Source organism: Somniosus microcephalus, chromosome 21, assembly GCF_052327205.1.
Source record: "Somniosus microcephalus isolate GS21.2 chromosome 21, FLI_Smic_1.0, whole genome shotgun sequence".
NCBI lineage: Eukaryota > Metazoa > Chordata > Chondrichthyes > Squaliformes > Somniosidae > Somniosus > Somniosus microcephalus.
This window is the reverse complement of record NC_141007.1, coordinates 33,033,566-33,056,623: the sequence shown is the minus strand read 5'-3', so window position 1 is coordinate 33,056,623 and position 23,058 is coordinate 33,033,566. Positions and strand designations below refer to the sequence as shown.

The following is a 23,058-nucleotide window of genomic DNA, read 5'->3' as shown; positions in this document are numbered from 1 at the left end:
TGTGAAAACAAGTAGTTACAGGGGCTTTGTGACTTTAGCAGTAGGTATATACAGCATTCCTTCACTAATATTGGAGGAAGGATAAAATAAAAATGTATGAAAGATGGAAGGGGGCATCCAGATGTTGGAGACGAAATTCATGCTGAAATTGTGCAGGATCCAGGGTATATTTCCCTAGAAGATTTTGAATTTTTACACAATGCATTTTGGTTTATTATTAGCACTATTATACTTCAAAATTACTAGATTTTTAATGTAAGTGGCATTTGGACTTTCAACTAGTCCATCATTTCCCCCAAAATTATCTCAACAGTCACTCTCCCACATCCAATCTCCTACAATTCTAGTTCATGCTATCCCCCCTATACCCTGTTCACAAAGACACTGTACCCCATCCACACCCTCAGTTCATACTGATATTCTTCTCCTTCTGCTTATCAATTTAACCTGGCACTCTCCTTCCCCTCCAACTCAGTTAAGCAGGTCTTCTACTCCCACAGTTCAAGGTGGCATTTTTTGCTTTTCCAAAGTTCATGCTCCCCTTCAATTACCATCCATTTTATCCCTTTCAATGCCATCCATTTGTTCCCTTCAACAGCCATCCATTTGATTCCATTCAATTAACATCCATTTGCTCCCCTCATTTGGATTAATTTGCCCCTCTTCCTCACTCAGTCCTGCTCCTACCCGAGTCTGGCTGCTAGTATACTGGGCCCGGTTGCTCGCTCCTTTCTGTCCCACTGCGAGCATTAGGGTAGTGGTTGCTAGGTCTTGTATATTGTGGGCAAAAGCTCCTGTTCTCATGAGAGTTCCAGCCTGCAGTATACACAGACCTGGCAATTGCTGCCCTAGTGTAGAGAGGAGAGCATGTTCTGGTCCAATGCATTAGTAGCTGGACTCAGGTAGAAGTGGAAGTGGGGTGCGGGGGGGGGGGGGGGAAGGGGTTGGGTTTTGTTGATTTTTGTCATGGTGGCCAAACCCCAAAATATTGACATTAGGCATGAAATGTTGAAGATTGGTAGGTATACTAAAGTGTGTACACTTTGGGAGTTTGGCTGCCACCAGTGCTCTCTTTGGGTACCTGTTGGGTGGCATGCAATAACAACTAATCAATGACAGCCCCCTATATCTGCCCTATTTTTAAAACTTGTCCTGCACATAGCGAACACCTTCCTGCTCAAATATAAACAGAAAATGCTGGAAATACTCAGCAGGTCAGGCAGCATCTGTAGAGAGAGAAACAGAGTTAACGTTGCAGGGCGATGACCTTTCATCAGAACTCCTGCCGATGGCAGTTCTGGGAAAGACAGCACCTCCAATCACTGCAGTGGGTCAACCCAGATTATTTTGTTCAGGTCCTGGAGTGTGGAACATTTTCAGTTAGAGACAAGAGTACTACCAACTGAGCCGGGTTGATATGGTGTACCCAAACAGTGCCTCCATGGTTCATTGTAGACCACTGCTCATTTCCATCCTTATAATTGCCAATCTCTTAATTGTGCATATAAAAATGGGTCAACTTAAGACCCCATTATTCAGAGCTTAGCCAATGTGAATACCATGCTCTAAACTCTAAATTGCCCATTATTTCTACATGTGAAATGCCTTTTTTCTTATTGAATCAGTTTTCGTACTATACCATACTTTAGGTGCATCCACATTAAAAAGGTGCAAAATACTTAGAGGTTTAAGAGTGGCATCTTTTATTCTGAGCCTTTTTCTGATAGTTTGGATGAAGAATTAAACCATTGTTTGACAACATTTAATTACCAGCGAGTTTCCACAAGCAATTATTTCTGCACTTGTCATGTGTACAATTGTTGTGTGACCCCTGATGTTATAGAATACAAGACTAATTACTGGCCTCACAAGCATTTTAAAGAGGTGCTGCCCTTTTTTTTGCTGGCGAGAGCCACCAGAATACTGCGGTCTCATTCACATCATGGGGTCAATTGTAACTTGCCAAAAATCAGCAACTAACAATGGCCTCCAAATGAAGTTAGAAGATTTACCGCCCAGTTAAGACCGACAATCAACCAACTCTTACTTTAGAATCATAGAATGATTTCACAGGGGCCTACTGCTGAAGCCTGTTTCAGACGGTAGGCCCCTTTCAATATGGAAGTCAGGGTCCTGTGATGTACGTAGGACCCTGATTGCCATTTTAGGATCGAATTGGCCGATACAGCTGAAGAGGCCCCGAGAAAAGTAAGTTGCAAATGAATGTTGTGGGGCCAGGAGGAGATAAAAATAATATGGGCCACTGCTGACCATAGGTTCCCCCCCACCCCCCCACCCTCTCCAGTGATCACAACCCCTGCCCGCCTGGACTCACCTTGCTGCCCAACAATGCTAGACTGAATCCAGCGAGCTGCATCGGGTCACCAGTTTTGGCGCCCGCAGCTCTCTGGCTCGATTTAAACGAGGCCTAGGGCTTCAAAATGGCTCCAGCCTCTCGGCCGCTCGGAAGTTGAAATTGCTCCCCACGTGCGAGGGGGCGGAATGGCACCTCTGTGATGCAGTGACATGTTTCCTCACAAAGTGCCCCAGTGCACTGGGTCTTTGGCAAACTCAGAAGACTGGCAAGCTTTAACACTTTTTAATGAAGATGCTCCCTCTTTAAGGCGGACTGCAAATTGAAATAACATTTCCTAACAAGTCTTAAAAGGACCTTCATTTCCAAAGCACTCCGTGTTTAGTTCTGGCTAGCCATGGCTTACGAATGGCTACCTCACTCACACCCCCAGTCATTAATAACTGTTATGGTAAAATGGCGATCGCAGCACCTCGTGGGTGTCCTGTTGCAGTAAAGGTTCTGTGTTTTTTTTAAATATGCAATTTTAAAAAGCTTGTATATCCTTACCAATCCATATATTTTGGGCTCACAAAATAACACAATGTTAGATTCGTGGCAAAGATTCTAATAAATTTTCGGTTTGCATTTATGCATCCATTTTGCTAACCTTTCGATGCTTTGCAGCATACAAATCCCACCGGTGATTCTGACTTCCCTGCACTTTGTAATAGTGTTGACTTCTTCAGCAGCAGTTGCCTCCCACACATTCCAGAAAGATCATAACATTACTTTGCTGACATCACACTTCTCAGAGGGACATCGGAATTGCTAGACGAGAAAAGTCCAAGATCCAATTAGTTCGCCTTTTATCATCCTGGTAGTCACATTATACAACGATAACAGAGTTACTGACTAATTGTGGCCATCAATCCCTATGAATTAGTCTACAAAAGACCCAGACATGAAGGGAGGAAACCCCTGGTGGTGGAGTGCTTTGGGATCCATAGGTCCAAAGTCACCTGTTCTTCCCATGCATGCTACACTTACCATATGTCATGCCTCAAACCACTAACATTTTGTATCCCTGCATTATTTTCTGAAAGAAATCTATCTAATTTGCATTTGAATGGATCAATGCGAACTGCTTCCACCGTCTCCTCAGGGAGCCTGTTCCATAGATTTACCACTCGCTCACTGAAATAATGTTTTCACAGATTTGTTTTGAATTTACACCCTTCGAGCGCAGGCTGTGTCCTCTGGTTCTACTATGCTGGAAATGTGATACAGCTTGTCATGGTCTATATTATTTACTCCCTTTAGATTCCTAAAAAACAGCAATCATATCACCTCTCAACCATCTCTTTTCCAGTGAGAACATGCCCAATTTACATAATCGTTCCTGATAATACAATCCCTCCATCCCCTCAATCATTCTGGTTGTTCTCTGTGTCCTTTCAATAGCTGCAATACCCTTTTGTACTGTTGCGACCAGAAGTGTACACAGTATTCTAAGTATGGTCACACCAATGATTCATAAAGTAGCAGGATCACCCCACTATTTCAACAAAATATTTACCTTTTAATACATCCCAATATCTGATTTACTTTACTCACTGCCACTGAGCATTGTTGCGATAGCTTCAATTTGTTGTCAATCAGGATTGCCAGATCTCTTTCATTTTTCATGCATATATTTTCTTTCCATTTAAGTAATAGTCCTTTCCTGGAATTTTTGTTCCAATGTGAAGCACTTTGCATTTCTCTACATTGACTTTCATCTGCCACCTGTCAACTCGATTCCCAAGTATATTCAGATCCTCCTGTAGTTTATCCTGTTCAGCTTTGAAGTCTACTACCTTCATTAGCTTGGTATCAGCTGGAAATTTAGCCATTGTGTTCATGACTCCGAGTTCCAGATCATTTATGAAGATATTAAAGAAAAGAGGTTCCAAAAGAGGCCACTGTGGGACCCCACGAGTATCATTCTCCCAGGCTGATGACAGTCCCTGTATTACCATCCTCTGGGCTCTATTGGTCAACCAGTTACGTATCCATTGTAAAATATTTCCACTGATTCCTGCTTTCTTCATTTATAGTACCAGTCTTTCCAGAGGAACTGTATCAAAGGCCTAACTGATATCCAAGAGCATCACATCCACTGCCTTACCCCAGCAAGTCCCTTTGTCACACCCTCAAAGAAAACCAAAGTTAGATTGACAAGACTTTCCCTTCATGAACCGATATTAGCTATCTTTTATGATTTTATTTCTATCCAGATACTCCACAATTTTATCTTTAATAAAGGTTTCTATAACATTACCCACAGTGGATGTCAAACTCACTGGACTGCAGTTTCCCGGATCACTTTCGCTACTATTTTTTTTTTTAAATGAGTAACATCTGCTTTCTCCCGTCCCCAGGCACCTCTCCAGTATTCAGTGATTTCTGGAAGATTTGTGCCCGAGTTCCTGCAATGTGTCCCTTATTTCCTTAAGGATCCTCTGATGTATCTTATCTGGCCCCTGAGATTTATTTACCTTTAGGTTGTACAGCTGTTCGGCAACCATGTTGGGAATAATGTGAATACAGTAATGTCTCAACTTACCTCTGCAATACCCTCTAGTTCCTTTTCCAGATCAAATAAGTTAACTGTCTCCTCCTTGGTCAAAATTCAGGAAAAAAATGTATTGAGCACTTTTGTAGCTTGTGTTGTATCAGTTGTCATAGCCTCAGCTGAACCCAGATTCAGTGGTCCCACTCCACCCTCGTTTTTTGGAATCTCTTGCCATATTCAATTCAAAATTTTTCTTTGCCATTTTGATGCCCTTTTTATACTCCAGCCATGCCTTTTGGTATTGAATCCGTTTTAATTCTGCGCCATTTTCCTTATCGGCCTTAAAATATTTATTTTCTTCTTTGAGTTGTTTGGTAGTTCCATTCATCCAGACAGGAGTGCCTTTACAATAGCAAAATACTGCGGATGCTGGAAATCAGAAATAACAACAGAAACATGCAGGAAGCACTCAGCAGGCCAGGCAGCATCCGTGGAGAGAGAAACAGAGTTAACGTTTCAGGTCTGTGACCCTTCGTCAGAACTGGAAAAGGTTAGAGATGTAACAGGTTTTAAGCAGGAGCAGAGGTAGGGAAAGGGGGAGGGGAGGGAAGGAAGGAACTGAAGGACCAGTCTGTGATAGGGTGGGAGGCAGGAAGGATTAAATGGTGCAAAAGGGGATGGCAGAATCATCAACAGCCTGAAAAATGGGGGCAGGGGTTATAGTCTGAAATTGTTGAACTCAATGTTGAGTCCAGAAGGCTGTAAAGTGCCTAGCTTGGTACCTTTATTTTGCATCAGTACACATTGGTTCATTGCATTCAGAATCACCTTTTTGAAGTAACTCCATAGTTCTTCCACACTCCTAGACATATTCAAACCTTCCAGGCCTATTCTAACAAGACTTCTCAACACATAAAGTTGATCCTCTTAAACTATGTCTGGGTGAAGTGCTGTGATATTTAATGTTTATCCTACCATTCAGGTTTTCTCTTTTAGGTGAATATTATAATGTGATTTCCCTAAATCTTGAGATGGAAGGTCTCTGCGTAGTATACTGAATATAAATATATTTGCCATCATAAAGTGTTAGATAAGTCTAATTAACAGCTCTGCACCTCTTTATTTTTTGAGAAGGATTGTATTTATGGTCATTTAAGCAACCAAGAATGAGGCAGCAGAAATGAACTGATGATAAAGAAAGGGTATTGTGGCGGGGGGTAATTCTAAATCTTTGAAGGTTCAGTGACATTTTCCTGTGAATATAATTGCAAGTCGCATAAGCCCCAATCTTAAACATGGTTAAAGCTTGGACAGGTGGGGTCACGTTGTATTTGACATAACAAGCAAAATAAACCAATGGGTGTATAAAGGGGTGAATCTGGCAGTTTTAAGGTTTGACGCCCTGACAGAGAGGTGGATATGGGAGAACTGGATGACTGACACCAAGAGGAGCTGCAAGATTCTGTTTATCTTACCTATATACTTCATAGTAACTGTAAAATGAATAGGGGCTAAAAGTCAGATTATAAAAATGACAGTAAGCGCTGTTGAATTTGGACAGATGTCACTCAGCAACATGCCTAGAATGAATGTGGAAACTAGGGAAGTGTCCACTTTTAACATGAATTGGTCAAGATAGAGAGACCTTGCAAAATAAAGTGGTTCTAAGAATAGTAATAGATTCCTCATCCATTGCGAGCATTGTGCAGCTTTCCTTACCTTTTAGCTCCTTGACAAGGTGAACAGAGGGAAATCATATCAGCTGGGAGCATGAGGAGGTTAACAGGTGTATGTCTGATGAATAATAGTTGGGTTCGAGGAATGCTCCCAAAGGAGGCAAAGTAATCAATGGCAATGACAAGTAATAAGATGGGATGCATTGTAAATTTCTGTCTAGTAATGTCAGTGGGAACGAACAACCCACCACTGAATTTAACAGAAAAACGTTTTCCAAACTCAAAAGTCATTGCATAAGCCAATTTCTCTATTTCTCCTGGCTGCTCGAAGATCTACAATCACTTCTGCTGGAGATCATAAAGGAACACTTACCTTCTCCTGGAAACAAAGACATGTTGTGAAAACCTTCCCAGGAAGGGAAGCTGAGACTGCACACAGCAGAAACTCCTGTTTATTATTCTTCACCCCCACTCATAAGGTCAACCATGTGCCTATAATACACACAGAGCAAAGGAAGTACTTAAATCAGGAACAAGAGAGAAAATGAAGAAAGACTTACATTTATATCGTGCCTTTCACAAGAGAGCACGTGTCAATGTGAGATCCCACCAAGCAATGGGAAGAAGAAGCAAGCAAGACTCGAGAGAGTAGAAGGGACTGACTATCAATTCTAAAAGTATGAGAAAGAAATGATCCCAACAACTTGAAAAGGAGGGATGACAGAATTCTCCCTCTCCCAGTCAGAAAGATTACATAAGATTGCATAGGATATACGGCACAGAAACAGGCCAGTCAGCCCAACCAGTCCATGCCGGCGTTTATCCTCCCGTCTTTCCTCATCTAAATCTATCAGCGTAACCCTCTATTCCCTTCTCCCTCATATGCTTGTCCAGCCTCCCCTTAAATGCATCTATACTATTCACTTCAACCACTCCCTGTGGTAGCGAGTTCCACATTCTCACCACTCTTTGGGTAAATAAGTTTCTTCTGAATTCCCTATTGGATTTCTTGGTAACTATCTTATATTGATGGCCTTTAGTTATGCTCTTCCCCACAAGTGGAAATATTCTCTCTGTATCCACTCTATCAACATTTTTCATAATTTTAAAGACCTCTATTAGGTCACCCCTCAGCCTTCTTTTTTCAAGAGAAAAGAGATCTAACCTGTTCATCCTTTCCTGATAGGTATACCCTCGCATTTCTGGTATTATCCTTGTAAATCTTCTCTGCACCCTCTGCAGTGCCTCTATATCCTTTTTAATATGGCGACCAGAACTCTACGTAGTACTCTTAGTGTGGTATAACCAAGGTTTGATACAGGTTTAGTGTAAGTTCCCTACTTTTCAATTCTATCCCTCCAGAAATAAACCCCAGTACTTGGTTTGCATTTTTCATGGTCTTGCTAACCTGTCTCGCAACTTTTAGTGATTTGTGCATTTGTACTCCGAGATCTCTTTGTTCATCTACGCCACCTAGACTCGCACCCTCCAAGTGATAAGTGACCTCCCTATTCTTCCTACCAAAATGTAATACCTCCCATTTATCTGTGTTGAACTTCATTTGCCAATTATATGCCCATTCTGCAAGTTTATTAATGAAATGCTGTAACTTGTTGCAGTCCTCCTCAGTATTGACTATCCCCCCAATTTGGTGTCATCTGCAAATTTAGAAATTGTGTTTTTGATTCCTAAGTCTAAATTGTTAACGTAAATTGTGAACAGCAGTGATCCCAGCACTGATCCTTGTGGAACACCACTACCCACCTTCTGCCACTGTGAATAGCTACCCTTTACTCTCTGCTTTCTGTCCTGAAGCCAGCCAGCAATCCATTCTGCTACTTGTCCCCTGACTCCGCATTCTCTGACCTTGTTCATCAGTCTATTATGGGGCACCTTATCGAAGGCCTATTGAAAATCCAGCTAAATTACATCTACTGCATTACCACTGTCTACTCTCTCTGTTATCTCTTCAAAAAATCCAATAAGGTTGGTCAAGCAAGACTTTCCCTTTTGAAATCCATGTTGACTATTCATTATTATATTTTTGGTTTCTAGATGTTCATCTATTTTCTCCTTTAGTAGGGATTCCATTATATTTCCTAAATTCATAGCTGACTGGTCTATAATTCCCTGGACATGTTCTATCCCCCTTCTTAAATATAGGTATTACATTAGCTATCTGCCAGTCCTCTGGCACTACACCTTTTTCTACTGAATTACTAAATAAGCGTAGTAATGCCTCTGCTATCTCTTCCCTAGATTCTTTTAAAATGCGTGGATGCAATCCATCTGGACCAGTGGTTTTCTCCTCTTTGAGTTTGATTAATATATTTAATATATCCCCTTTTTTATTTTAAATGCACTTATCTCATTACTAATCTCATCATCCAATGTCATGTCCATCTGTTATATCTCCCTGGTAAATACTGATGCAAAATAATTAATTAATATTTCTGCCATCTCTATCGTTACCTGTGGTATTATCCTGACTATCCCTTAATGGCCGTATTCCCATCCCAACCTTCCTTTTTTTATTGATGTGCCTATAAAGTATATTACTATTTTAGATACCAACTATTAAAACAGGAGTGGGGGGGGATGGAAGGCCGGGGAAACAAATAGAAGCACTTCAACAAGTTAGTCTGAGTAAGGGCAACAATTTAATAGGGATGAACCTAACAAACGAGATTAGATAATTCTCTATCAAGATACAACTGCAAATGAAGAAAAATCTAGTCAGCGTATTGGAACAGCTTCCAGGATGTACAACCTCCTCAAGACATGCTCCCAGCTGATCAGATCTTGCTCTGTTCACCTTGTCAATGAGTTAAAAGGCAAGGAAAGATACACAAAGCTCTCAATGATGAGGAATAACACTAAATTGGGAAAAGGTCCTGTTGAAATAATGCCACTATATAACTCAAGTGGCTGTAAGAGTGAACTTGAAATTCATAGCTGAGAATGGAAGACCTGAGACAGGAAACAAGTGTCAGCTGAATAACCAGAAGTAAGATGCAGCGAAGGAAAAGGCCGTTACTGTCAGAGTCGAGAAATGCCAGTTGATAGGAAAAGATGGAGGGGGTTACAACGAGGAAGAGATAAAGGAATGGCAACCTGGAATATCATCTGTTCCCATATAATAGAGATGGAATGAGCTGTGTTTTCTCTGTGCAGGTAGAAAGGAGAAGACACAGACCAGAGTACATGCACCTGGCAGGATGCGATCAGACAACTGACAGCAAGATGCCCTGTAGGGGAATAGGTGTAGTACAAGAGGACACATCAATGTACAAGCAGAAACCTGATCATTTACTAGAAAGATAAAAACAATTTAGCCAGAGAGCAAAGACACAACTACTGTGGTGGTGCATTCCATCAATAACACGCTAGGTAGATTAAACTGAACAGATCTAGAGGGTGAGAGAGATTGGATCTGAAACCAGGTGTAAATTGGGCAGGAATTTTAATAAGGGAAAAGAAAGGACAGACTCCACTTATCCTCCAAGACCTGCTGGTGAGTTGGAGCACAGCAAATTCCACTGGGTGACGATGTTAACGGAGATCCAAAAGCGTGAAAGGGGTGTGGCACACAAAGTTTTGTTCAACTTTCTTAACAAAATCAAGTTTTCCTGTCCTGCTCATGCCTCTTTGCAAATGATTTGCAGACACCACAGCTGCATGAACAAAATACGCCACTTCTGCTGGTGAAGTGACAAAGTAGCTGCTTGAAAAGTGTGAAGCAGGCATTATTAAAGATGCAATACAAACAGGAAATGCTGGAAATACTCAGTTCTGACCAAGGGTCATCGGCCTGAAATGTTACATAAGAACATAAGAACATAAGAAATAGGAGCAGGAGTCGGCCAATCGGCCCCTCGAGCCTGCTCCGCCATTCAATAAGATCATGGCTGATCTGATCCTAACTGCCAATCCACTATCACAGAACCATCTCCTGAATCTAACAGAATTAGACACACGAAATAGGAGCAGGATCAGGCTACACGGCCCCTGGGCCCGCTCCGCTACCCACAGGGCCATGACCGATCCGAACCTAGACTCATGTCCAAATTCCTGCCCGCTCCCCGTAACCCTTAATTCCCTTTACTTCTAGGAAACTGTCTATTTCTGTTTTAAATTTATGTAATGATGTAGCTTCTACATCTTTTTGGGGCAGCATATTCCATGGACCTACCACCCTCTGAGTGAAGTAGTTCCTCCTCATCTCAGTTTTGAAAGAGCAGCCCCTTATTCTAAGACTATGCCCCCTAGTTCTAGTTTCACCCATCATCGGGAACATCTTCCCTGCATCCACCCGATCCAACCCCTTCACAATCTTATATGTTTCAATAAGATCGCCTCTCATTCTTCTGAACTCCAATGAGTAGAGTCCCAATCTACTCAACCTCTCCTCATATGTCCATCCCCTCATCCCCGGGATTAACCGAGTGAACCTTCTTTGTACTGACTCGAGAGCAAGTATGTCCTTTCTTAAGTATGGACACCAAAACTGTACGCAGTATTCCAGGTGCGGTCTCACCAATACCTTGTACAACTGAAGCAATACCTCACTATTTTTATATTCTATCCCCCTAGCAATGAAAGCCAACATTCCATTGGCCTTCTTAATCACTTGCTGCACCTGCATACTAACCTTTTGAGTTTCGTGCACCAGGACCCCCAGATCCCTTTGTACTTCAGTACTTTCCAGTTTCTTGCCATTAAGGTAATAACTTGCTCTACGATTTTTCCTGCCAAAGTGCATAACCTCACACTTTCCAGTATTGTATTCCATCTGCCAAATCTCTGCCCACTTACTTAGCCTGTCTATGTCCCCTTGCAGGTTTTTTATGTCCTCCTCACTCACTACTTTCCCCCCCATCTTAGTATCATCTGCAAACTTTGATATGTTACACTCGGTCCCCTCCTCCAAATCGTTAATATAGATTGTAAAGAGTTGGGGACCCAGCACTGACCCCTGCGGAACACCACTAGTTACTGATTGCCAGTCTGAGAATGAACCATTTATCCCAACTCTCTGCCTTCTGTTAGATAGCCAATCCTCTATCCATGCCAGAATATTACCCCCAATCCCGTGATTTTTTATCTTAAGCAATAATCTTTTGTGTGGCACCTTGTCAAATGCCTTTTGGAAGTCTAAATACACTACGTCCACTGGGTCCCCTTTATCCACCCTATATGTTACTTCCTCAAAGAACTCCAGCAAATTTGTCAAACATGACTTCCCCTTCATAAAACCATGCTGACTTTGTCCTATTAAATTATGATTATCCAAATGTCCTGTTACTGTCTCCTTAATAATGGACTCCAAAATTTTACCTACCACAGATGTTAGGCTAACCGATCTATAGTTTCCAGCCTTCTGTCTACTGCCCTTTTTAAATAAGGGTGTTACATTAGCAGTTTTCCAGTCTGCCGGGACCATTGCCGAGTCCAGGGAGTTTTGGAAAATTATTACCAATGCATCCATAATCCCTACCGCCACTTCCCTCAAGACCCTAGGATGTAAGCCATCAGGTCCAGGTGATTTATCCGCCTTGAGTCCCATTATTTTACCGAGTACCACTTCCTTAGTGATTTTGATCGTGTTTAGCTCCTCCCCCCCTTTAGCCCCCTGTTTGTCCAGTGTTGGGATATTCTTAGTGTCTTCTACTGTAAAGACTGATGTAAAATATTCTTTCAGTGTTTTTGCCATCTCCATATTCCCCACCATTAATTTCCCGGTCTCATCCTCTAAGGGACCAACATTTACTTTAGCCACCCTTTTTCTTTTTATATAACTATAAAAACTCTTACTATCTGTTTTTATATTTTTTGCTAATTTACTTTCATAATCTATCTTCCCTTTCTTAATCAATCTTTTTGTTATTTTTTGCTGTCTTTTAAAGTTTTCCCAATCCTCTATCCTCCCACTAGATTTGGCTACCTTATATGCCCTTGTTTTTAGTCGAATACTATCCTTAATTTCTTTACTTAGCCACGGATGGCTGTCTTTTCTTTTACACCCTTTTCTTCTCAGTGGAATATATATTTTTTTGGAAGTTGTAAAATAACTCCTTAAATGTACACCACTGATCATGTATTGTCTTACCCTTTAATCTATTTTCCCAGTCCACTCTACTCAATTCCGCTCTCATACCTTCATAGTCTCCTTTATTCAAGCTTAGCACGCTTGTTTGAGATCCAACCTTCTCACCCTCTAATTGAATATGGAATTCAACCATGTTATGGTCACTCATTCCAAGGGGATCCTTTACTGGGACATTTTTAATTAATCCTGTCTCATTAGACAGGACCAGATCTAAGGTTGCTTGCCCCCTGGTCGGTTCAGTTACATACTGCTCAAGAACCCATCCCTAATACACTCAATGAACTCATCCTCAAGGCAGTCCTGCCCAATTTGATTTCTCCAATTAATATGATAGTTAAAATCCCCCATAATTATAGATGTTCCCTTATTACAAGCCTCAACTATTTTAACTCTGTTTCTCTCTCTGCAGATGCTGCCTGACCTGCTGAGTGTTTCCAGCATTTTCTGTTGTGTGCTACACTGTTGTTTTTAATCACAATTATTATTAAATGGCTACTCAGAACCCTTACGGTTATTCTTCTCATGTTATATAGATGTACATATTTTGCGTCAGTTGTGTTACATCCGTGTATAAGACACAGACTGCGGAGAACGGTACAATAGGTGTTTACTCAACGTGGCTCATACTGCAACTGATCTGTACAGATTACTACTCAGCATTATATACAGGTGTGGTCACTGCCGGTACTACAGTATACATGAGCTGTAAAAAGTAGTTCCCCCTTAAAGGTACATACATTACAGTTCCTCCCCTTTTAGATTAACAGTACCATAACACTCATTTAACAATTAAATATCAAACTAATTACAAGTAACACTTTTAACATGCAACATTAGCTGAAAATAGTCTATTTATAAATTCAGTCTTTGGGGAGGCTCCCTGATCCTTTCTGGATAGTGCCTTTCCTGAGTGTCTTGCTCTTGGTGCGGAGGCGATTCTGGCCCCCTGTCGTCGGTTGGTTCATCAGCTTCCGATGCTACTGTTTCTGGGGTAGATGCTACCTGTACGTCGGGTTCATCACCAGGTACGTATGGGCGAGGCATGGGGTTGACTTGTTCCTGTGACTCTAGGATCTGGTCAGCATGGCGTCTCACAATGCTCTCCCCAACGTCCACTGTGTACATTAGTGGGCCCTGCCGTGTGCCTATCGTTCCTGGCTGCCATTTTTCTGTTCGGTAGTCGCGGGCCAAGACTGGTTGCCCTACATTGAAGCTCCTTGTTGGCTTCTCATGGATGTGCTGGAATTGCTTACTCTCAACATCTCTTCGTACGTTTGGTCTGAGCAAATCCAGGTGAGATCTTAACCTTCGGTTAAAGAACATCATGGCTGGGGCCTGGTTGGTGACTGCATGTGACGCATTCCGGTAGGCGAACAGGAAATTGTCCACCTTGTGCTGCAGCAGAATGTTGTCATTGTACATAGCCTTTATTGCCTTCTTAAAGGTTTGTACGAACCTCTCAGCCAATCCATTTGTGGCTGGATGATACGGGGCGGATGTGTAATGCCTTACCCCATTCTTTTTCAAAAACCTCCGGAACTCTTCGGACACAAACTGTGGTCCGTTGTCGGAGCAAACCTGTTCTGGCAAGCCATTCCTGGCAAAAATGGTCCGTAGGACTGCAATAGTTTTCTCCGTGGTTGTGGAGGACATTTTGATGACCTCAGGCCATTTCAAGTGCGCATCCACAGCTATTAAAAACATTGAGTCCATGAATGGACTAGCAAAATCAATATGCACCCGTTGCCATGGAGATGAGGGCCACTCCCATGGGTGTAGAGGGGCCTGTGGTGGTGCATTTTGGACTTTGTGGCATCCTGAGCAGCTCTTGGTCAGGTCCTCGATTTGTTTATCGATTCCCGGCCACCACACATAAGCCCTGGCTAGGCTTTTCATTTTTACCCCTCCCAGATGACCCTCATGAAGCTCATTGAGCACTCTATCCCTTAACTTGGGTGGAATTACCACTCGGGATCCACACATCAAGGTCCCCCGGCACACTGACAGCTGTTCTCTCCTTGTCGAGAATGCTGGCAACAGTGAGTCGCCATGTGCTGGCCATCCTTTCACCGTCAAATCATATACCTGAGACAGTGTCGGGTCATTTCGGGTTTCCTTTTTGATACAAGCGTTAGTTACCGGTAGGTAGTCAACTATAGTCGAATGCAATATTTCGACAGGATCCACTGCTGGTGCTTCCTCCGCAGTAGGCAGTGGCAGGCGTGATAGCCCATCAGCATTTCCATGCTGTTTCGTGCCCTTATATTCAATCTCATAGTAGTGCGCCCCTAGAAAAAGTGACCATCTTTGTAGTCGTTGTGCAGTCATCACCGGAACGCCCTTCTTCGGATTAAAAATGGAGACAAGAGGCTGGTGATCAGTCAGCAAGGTGAATTTCTGCCCGTGCAGATAGTGATTGAACTTTTTCACTCCCCACACTAGGCTGAGGGCCTCCCTGTCAATCTGGGCGTAGTTACGCTCGGCTGAGGTTAGTGATCATGACGCAATGGCTATTGGCCTCTCTGAGCCGTCCGAGAATTTGTGCGACAGCACCGCTCCAATGCCGTAGGGTGACGCATCACATGCCAACTGAATTGGTAATGCTGGGTTGTAATGGGCCAATACCTCTTTCGATGTGATTAGTGTTTTGGTCTTCTGGAACGCTCGTCTACATTCGGCACTCCACTTCCATGGCACCCCAGTTTGCATTAAGGTGTTCAGTGGGTGTAGTATTGTAGACAAATTTGGCAAGAACTTATGGTAGTAGTTTACTAGCCCGAGGAACGACCTCAGTTGTGACACATTTTCCGGTGCTGGAGCCTTGACTACTGCCTCAATCTTCTCTGGGGACTTATGTAACCCCTCTTTATCGATAACGTGGCCACAATACGAGACCTGTTTTCTAAAAAACTCGCATTTGGGGCGGTTAGCTCGGAGCCCATATTCCTGCAATCTAGTGAGCACCTGCTCCAGGTTGGCAAGGTGATCACTGTCATTTTCGCCCGTGACCAGGATGTCGTCCAAATAACACTGGGTCCCTGGGATCCCTTGCAGGACTTGTTCCATTGCCCTCTGCCAAATAGCCGGAGCTGATGCTACCCCGAATACCAGCTGGTTGTGTTGGTAGAGACCTTTATGGGTGTTGATTGTGAGGTATTTTTTTGATGCTTCTTCTACCTCCATTTGCAGATATGCTTGGGCCAGATCAATCTTAGTGAAGCGTTTCCCTCCAGATAGCGAGGCGAAAATATCTTCAATCCGCGGAAGTGGATATTTTACGGTGTGAAGGACCGGGTTCACTGTTACCTTAAAGTCCCCACAGATGCGAACCTTCTTTGGTTCCCCAGGCGTGCTGCTCAACGACTTTTTCATCACAGGGACGATGGGTGTAGCCCACTCGCTCCAGTCTACCTTGAACAGTACACCTGAACGTTCCAGACTCTCCAGCTCTGCTTCGACGGCTGGGCAGATCACATAAGGTAACAGTCTGGCCTTAAAAAATTTTGGGCTTGCGTTTTCTCCAATTTTAATCGTCACTGTCATGCCTTTTAGTGTTCCGAGTCCTTGCTGGAACACTTCTTTTGCGTCAGTTAGGATCTTTGACAGTCGCCCAGGTGTGACGTCATCATCCTTTTTGTCAGCCACAGTCAGTGCCTGTATGGAATGCCAATCCAGTTGTATTTTCCGGATCCATTCACGTGCCAGTAATGGTGGTCCTCCATCTTGCAATACGTACAGGTCTAGTTTTGGTGTTTCCTTACCGTTATATATAACGGTCACCCTTATTTTTCCTTTGGGGTAGACTTTTTGCCCCGTATACGTCTTCAAAATAATTTTTGTGTCTCTCAAGAGTATGTGTGAGAATAGCCGCTCGTAGTCCCGTCGGTTTATAACTGTTAGGGCTGATCCTGTGTCCAATTCCATCTTTAACTGGACTCCTGCTATCTTGAGAGTGACCCAAATGGTTCGGTGATCCTCCGTTGTGATCACATTATGTAGTTTCAGACAACTGAGTTCCCTGCTTTCGGAGTCGTTATCACTCTTTTGTTCATCTGAACTATTCTCCGTCATCTTATGTACCTTCTGGTACTTTCCTTTGGTAGGTTTCTTATTGCTGGTTTTCTTTCCAGACCTGCAGACTCGTGCTATGTGTCCTACTTTTCCACACTGTCTGCACACTTTGTCTTTGAACCAGCAATCATTTTGGTCGTGTGTTGTTCTGCCGCAGCGATAGCACTTCTCTGTTCCATATGACATTTCGTTTGTGCCATATTCTTGCGGTCTCTGTTGTATGTCTGCAGCGCCCCGTGCTGCTGCTTCATATGATACCGCAATGCTGAAAGCCTTTTCTAGCGTAAGGTCCTTTTCAGATAAAAGCCGTTTCTGGGTTCCTTCACTTTGAAGCCCACACACAAACTTGTCCCTTAAGGCATCTGTCAGTCCCGCTCCAAACTGGCAGTGTTTCGATAGTTTGCGCAGTTCTGTTAAATAATCAGCATTGCTTTCATCCTTATGCTGGTTCCGTTTGTGAAACTTGAATCTTTCTGCTATCAGCAGCGGTGTGGGGTTTAAATGTTCCTTTAGTATCGTTACTATGTCTTCAAACTCTTTTCCATTGGCTTCGTTGGGGTTACTAGATTTCGTAATAAACCATACGTCTTTGCACCCATTAAATTTAACAATACCAACGCTTTCTTGTCATCTGACACCTCATTTGCCTTGCAGTACACCTCTATTCATTCGACATATGTAGTCCAATCTTCGACTTCATTGTCAAATGCAGTGATACTGCCACTCTTCGGCATTTTGGGTGTGGTTTAAAATGGCGTCTCCCAATGGCTTAAAATGGCGTCTCCCGCGCTTTCCTTCCTCCCCCGCTGCTGCCGACGCCGCTCCCGGCGGTTCTCGTGGCAATGGCGGCACCCTGTAGGTTTCACACGCTTCTCCTGCACTGCTGCCAACGCCGCTCTTGGCGGTCCTCGTGGCAATGGCGGCGTCTCGCGGGTTTCTGCGCGTCTCTCTCTCCCTCTCTCCGACGCTGCTCGGCCCCTGAACACCGGCTGCGCCCTGTGCGCTGTGCGCTCTGCCCTCTCTCTCTCTCCCCCGTCAACGCTGCTCGGCCCTTTGCTGTGCCGCTCGGTCGGGCTCTATCCCGCCGCTGTCCGGGAAGGGTCTGCGCACTACCTGTTGCCAGCCCGTTTCGCTGGACCACCTCGACTGGAATGCCAAGCCTGGCTCTCGACAGCCTCCCCCGCAATTCTCGAGTCTCTGCTGGATGACTGGGCGGTTGCCCGTGGTCGACGCCAGAGTCTCTGGCCTTGACCTCCAATCCACTGATCTCCAGAAACGAATCCCCGGGAGGTGATGCAGAGTTGCAGGTAGGTTCGAACTTGCCTCATCGCCAATGTTACGTCCGTGTATAAGAAGACACAGACTGCGGAGAACGGTACAATAGATGTTTACTCAACGTGACTCAGACTGCAACTGATCTGTACAGATTACTACTCAGCGTTGTGGTCACTGCCGGTACTACAGTATACATGAGCTGTAAAAAGTAGTTCCCCCCTTAAAGGTACATACATTACAAGTTGACTAGAAAAATACCTCACGCACTACTTGGGTAAAATTCTATTGAACCAGCAAACTGGACTATAAGCTTTCAGGATCGTGCGTTCTGTCAACATATGAGGTACCAGCAGCTGCTGAACTGCTCGAATAAAAAGCAAACCGTTGTGATTTGGAATACTGCATTTTTTTTATTGTTTAAAAAAGGAAACATAAACTCGTTTTAAATTGGAATGTATGTACATAGTAGCTGCAAGATTTAAAACCATAATATTGGTGGTAGACTGAATTGCTTCATCGCTATAATTGGTTTTACTCATAGAATATAAAAGCCAAAGTAGAATCACTGACAGAACACATGAAAAGTATTTCAAAGGGGAAAATTAGTACATGAGGTGATAATGAAGGTGACACTGTGTACAGACTGTCACACCTGACATTGTTTTGACACAAGGTAGAGTTTAGCAGTAACACAAAGATGGCTATGATTAAAAAAAACAAGTGCAATGTGAAGAAGCAGACAGTAACCCACCCAACTACATGACACTCAGGAAGAGTCAAATAGTAAGGGGGTACTACACAAGTGTACGTCTTTGGAAAACTTCTCCTCCTCCGTTCCCCCCCCCACCCCCCCGGCCCCTACCCAGAGTATATGCTAATGCATGGTGCCCATGTGAGGGATGCCCAATCTTTTAAAGCTGTGAGTTAGATATACATGTTGAGAGCAGTAACCAGGCTGCATATGGTTATACAGAAGTGCGAGCCCCCATACACAAAAAATGAGACCCCTCCATGCCCATCCTCCCCTCCCCTTTCCCTTTTCTCATCTCCCCCTCTGCCTCTCATCTCACCTCACTACCCTCCATCCTGCAACCTTCCCCCTTTCCCAGAGCTTAAAGACTTGGAAGTTTCAACTCTGAAAGTTCCTGGGGTTGGAGGACTGGTAAAGTCTGATACCTGATTGGTACAAGAAGGCTACTTCCTAACAAAATCCTTAAAAGTGAGATCAAGCTTTTTCACTCTTCCAAATTGGGATGTTTAAATAGCTTAAAAGGACCCAGCAAGGTCTTCGTGGGCCAGATCTAAGGAGCACACGGGCCACATTTGTCTTGGACATTTGTTGATCTACACCATCTGCATGTTACCCACAACCATGCACCATTGGTCAAAGTGTGCAATGCGTAATCCATACAGCAAGGACCTGGAACTCACTGCCGACGGAGGTGGTGGAAACGGAGACACTCGGGGTGATTTTCATTCAGAAGTCGGGAAGGAGGCGGGACTACAACTTTCGGGGTTGTAGTCCCGCCTCCATCGAGATGCGGCCAATCCACGCGATTTTAACTTGATTGACCTTGTTGAGCCTGCCCAGCGGGCTCAGCAGGCCAATTAAGGGCCACCCAGCAACAGGTGACGTCACAGACTGAAATTTCATCTGTCAAGATGTTTTGACAGATGAAATATCAGCGTTTCACAGCTGTTTGAAGCTGTCAAACACTGACAGTCTTACTTCTAACCTGAGTCCTTCTCCACAGACTCAGTTAGAAATCTCACCGGCACAGAAAGCTGCAGGCTGTCACTTTTGACAGATCGCAGCCATTCTGCTTTCTGTGCCGATTGGATGATGGACTCCCGAAACCTAGAGGAAGGAAGGCTAAAAAGGTAAGTACAGGTAATTTAAACTTCTTTACACACTTTAGACACACCAAACACACTTACCTTTGCAATCATGCACACATCACTCACCTGAACACTGACATCTCGACCCCTCCAAGTCCTTCAACCCGACGGCCCGACTCCTCTAACTTGGCGTGGTTTGGAGCTGTCGGGAATCCCTCACTTCAAGCTTTAAAATGGGGATTAGGCTAAAAACTACCTGTTAACTACCTGTTAACAGGCAGTTAATTAGCACTAATCCCTTCCCGCCTCAGGTAGGCGGGTCCCAGTGCGGGGTGGGTACCCGCCTCCTTTGAAACTTACATGGAGGCGGGTTGGGGGCGGGATGGTGTCGGGACCCCCGAATTCGGGACTTTAACCCCCTGCACGCCTCCAATCCTGACTCCACGGGTCAATGAAAATCGACCCCTCAATGTTTTCAAAGGAGACTGGATAGGCACTTGAGGGAAATAAACTTGCAGGGCTACGGGGATAGAGTGGGGGAATGGGACTGACTGGACTGCTCCACAGAGAGCTGGCATGGACTCAATGGGCCAAATGGCCTCCTTCTGTGCCGTTATCATTCTATGAGGGCTAAATTCATTTGATTTGTGCCTCCAATTAGCACCCTAAGAGGACACTAATGGAGCGCAAATCAACTAGCGACTGGGCGCGGCGCCGCCAACGCCTCCCGTGAAGTTCAGCGGGAGGTTAGTGGCGGCGGTAACCGTTAGTGTCGCGCGGCGCTGTACCGCCGGCAATGACATAATCGCCGTGCGCAGCGCCCCACTCGCACCCCAGTTGTAATATTGGTTGGCGCCCCCCGACTTACCGCCGGACGCTATGTCGGCTGGGTTTAGGGGGGCCTACCTGCGGCTGGGGCGGCGCTAGTTAAAGGGGAGGTGGTGGGCGGCCATTTTTGTTGCTGGCCACCCACCAGCACCTGGCCCCGTTGCTGTGCCCGGCCCCCGTGAAGCTCCCCCCCGGGGTGCCGGCTGCTCTCCGGAGCCCGGCACTCCTCTTGAGTGCCGGGCTCATTTGCCAGCACTCCCGATCCCTGGTGGCCCAGCTGGGCGCCGGAATGCGCTGCACCAGGCACCTCCCCTTTAATAAGGGGAGGAAGGCCTGCAGTACCGTGATTGCCCTTTCGGGGCGCTACCTGGGAAAATTGGCCGTGGGGGCGGTAACTTTTTTGGCACGCTAATTTTGACAGATGAAATGTCATACGCTGATGCTCTCTGCAACCAGATTTCTCTTAATTGGCCTGCTATGGGCTTAACAAGGTCAATCAAGGGAAAATAGCGTGGGTTGGCCACAAGTCGATGGAGGCAGGACTGAAACCCGACAAGTTGAGAAAACCACCCCCTATGACTCTATATCAATACATTGTACTTTGTATACTATATATGGTGTATCATTGTCACTCTATAATTGTACCCATGCAAAATAAAAATTAAAAAAGCCACATCTGCAAGTTGATCGCTGTCAGTTACCACCACTGTATTACAGCGTTGCTAAATATTACACCGATACTTGTTGATTAAAATGGACATTAAATTTTTATGAATTGCACCTGCTGGTGATACAGCAAGCATTGACTACAAATGACTATACCAGTAGTTATACAATGGTGTTTCAGCCAATTACAGCCTTAAGTTTGAATACTTACTATTCAACCAATCAGCAAATATTGATCCAGGCAATTCTATCTGAAAAAACCCAGAAACACTGGGACACGAATAGCAAATGACGTATATACCCTGTACTTTGTTTCAAACCTTATTTTCTGTGACATTTCACAGGGCCTTGGCAGACATTTTACGAAACCAGGGACCGATTCCAGTACCACACTACGAGAGAGAGAATGTGACTGCAATAGATGGATCGCCCAAGGATAGCTCGCCTATTAGAACCTCCAAAAACCACTTTACACCAGTGCGAACATCCAAGGGCAATCACGGTAAGCAGGATTTCATCCAGAAACTGAGTTCTTATTTGTGTTTCGTGATTTCTATCATTCATTGAAATAATAGATTTCTGCTAAAGTATTTACTACAGTGTCTCAACAAGGTAGTAGTGAATGGAAAGCTGTGGTTCACACGCCTTGTAATACACTTGGCACGGATTTAGAGCGAGACAAGCTAAGGTGTAAATCAGACCTTGGTGCACTAAAACCTGGACAAATACACACATTTGAGTTTGAGTTTATTGTCATTATTACTATTGTTTATTCTGTAAGAACATTTTTGAATTTATTTTCAATTAGGCTGCAGAAACTGATAACTGAGACAGATCTTGACAAAGGAGCACTACACATGTGTGCTTGGACTCGTGTGCAGCGCTCTGTTCCCCAGTAGCTAATTTTTCATGTTTGGAGAGGGTGGTCAGTGATGTCCATTTTCTTAATCACACCAAAACGATTGAAACGTAAAATTCTAAAGTTTCTCGGAGGTTGAGCGAACCACCTGGGTACTTTCAACGTGTACCTTTGCTCCCTGTGCAGAACTAAATGAGCCTCAGTCTGCCTGCTGGAGATTGTCTTGAGGCTTCAGTGCATCTGGGATCCAGGCTGGGAACTGACTTCCACGATACAATGTCACTTTCTCGTTGATGCACAACCAAAACTACTCTGCTCTAACATGAAGGTGACAGTTTAGCTGTAACCTTATTGTACTTTGGTGCAGTGCAATAAAATGTTTGGAGGCTGGATGAAACTGCCCATCAGGGGTTAACAACAATTCTTAATCAGGATACATCTCAGTTGTTATCTTTCATTAGCAGCCACAATTTACAGTAAGCCATAGCCGCATATTAACAAAATACAAGTCAGGCTATTAATAACTCCCATTTAATATTTCAGAACTGCTTCTACTCTGCAACAGTTGTCCACAATTTGAAGAATCAATGATACATCTCCTTGTCAACTCTTCCTTAGTGATTACGGTCTTTCTCTCTTCCCCCCCCCCCATTCCAAAAATAAAACTGTGTCAGTCTAACAATTGTCTTCAGTTCTCAATGTTCCATACCTGTAATTCCAAATATTAACCTCCATGGGAATATGAAACAGGCAGCACCTGAAGTAAAAGGAAAACAAAAAAAATAAAATAATTGGGTTATAACACTGTCATTGTACTTCAGGGATCTGAGTTCAAATCCAGTCTGGACTCTTGGGATGAAAGCTTTTTTACTTTCTGCTGCCTCT

At 44.0% G+C, this 23,058-nt stretch overlaps 1 protein-coding gene across 1 annotated transcript in view; it reads left to right on the top strand.

Annotated features, from left to right (window-relative positions):
- LOC147102691 (protein shisa-6-like) overlaps window positions 1–23,058 on the top strand; it is a 631,586-nt gene that overhangs the window by 37,519 nt on the left and 571,009 nt on the right. Inside the window, exon 3 of the mRNA XM_085963410.1 lies at window positions 21,659–21,816. Coding sequence (XP_085819536.1) covers window positions 21,659–21,816 — 158 coding nt within the window. The remainder of the gene's footprint in view (window positions 1–21,658; window positions 21,817–23,058) is intronic.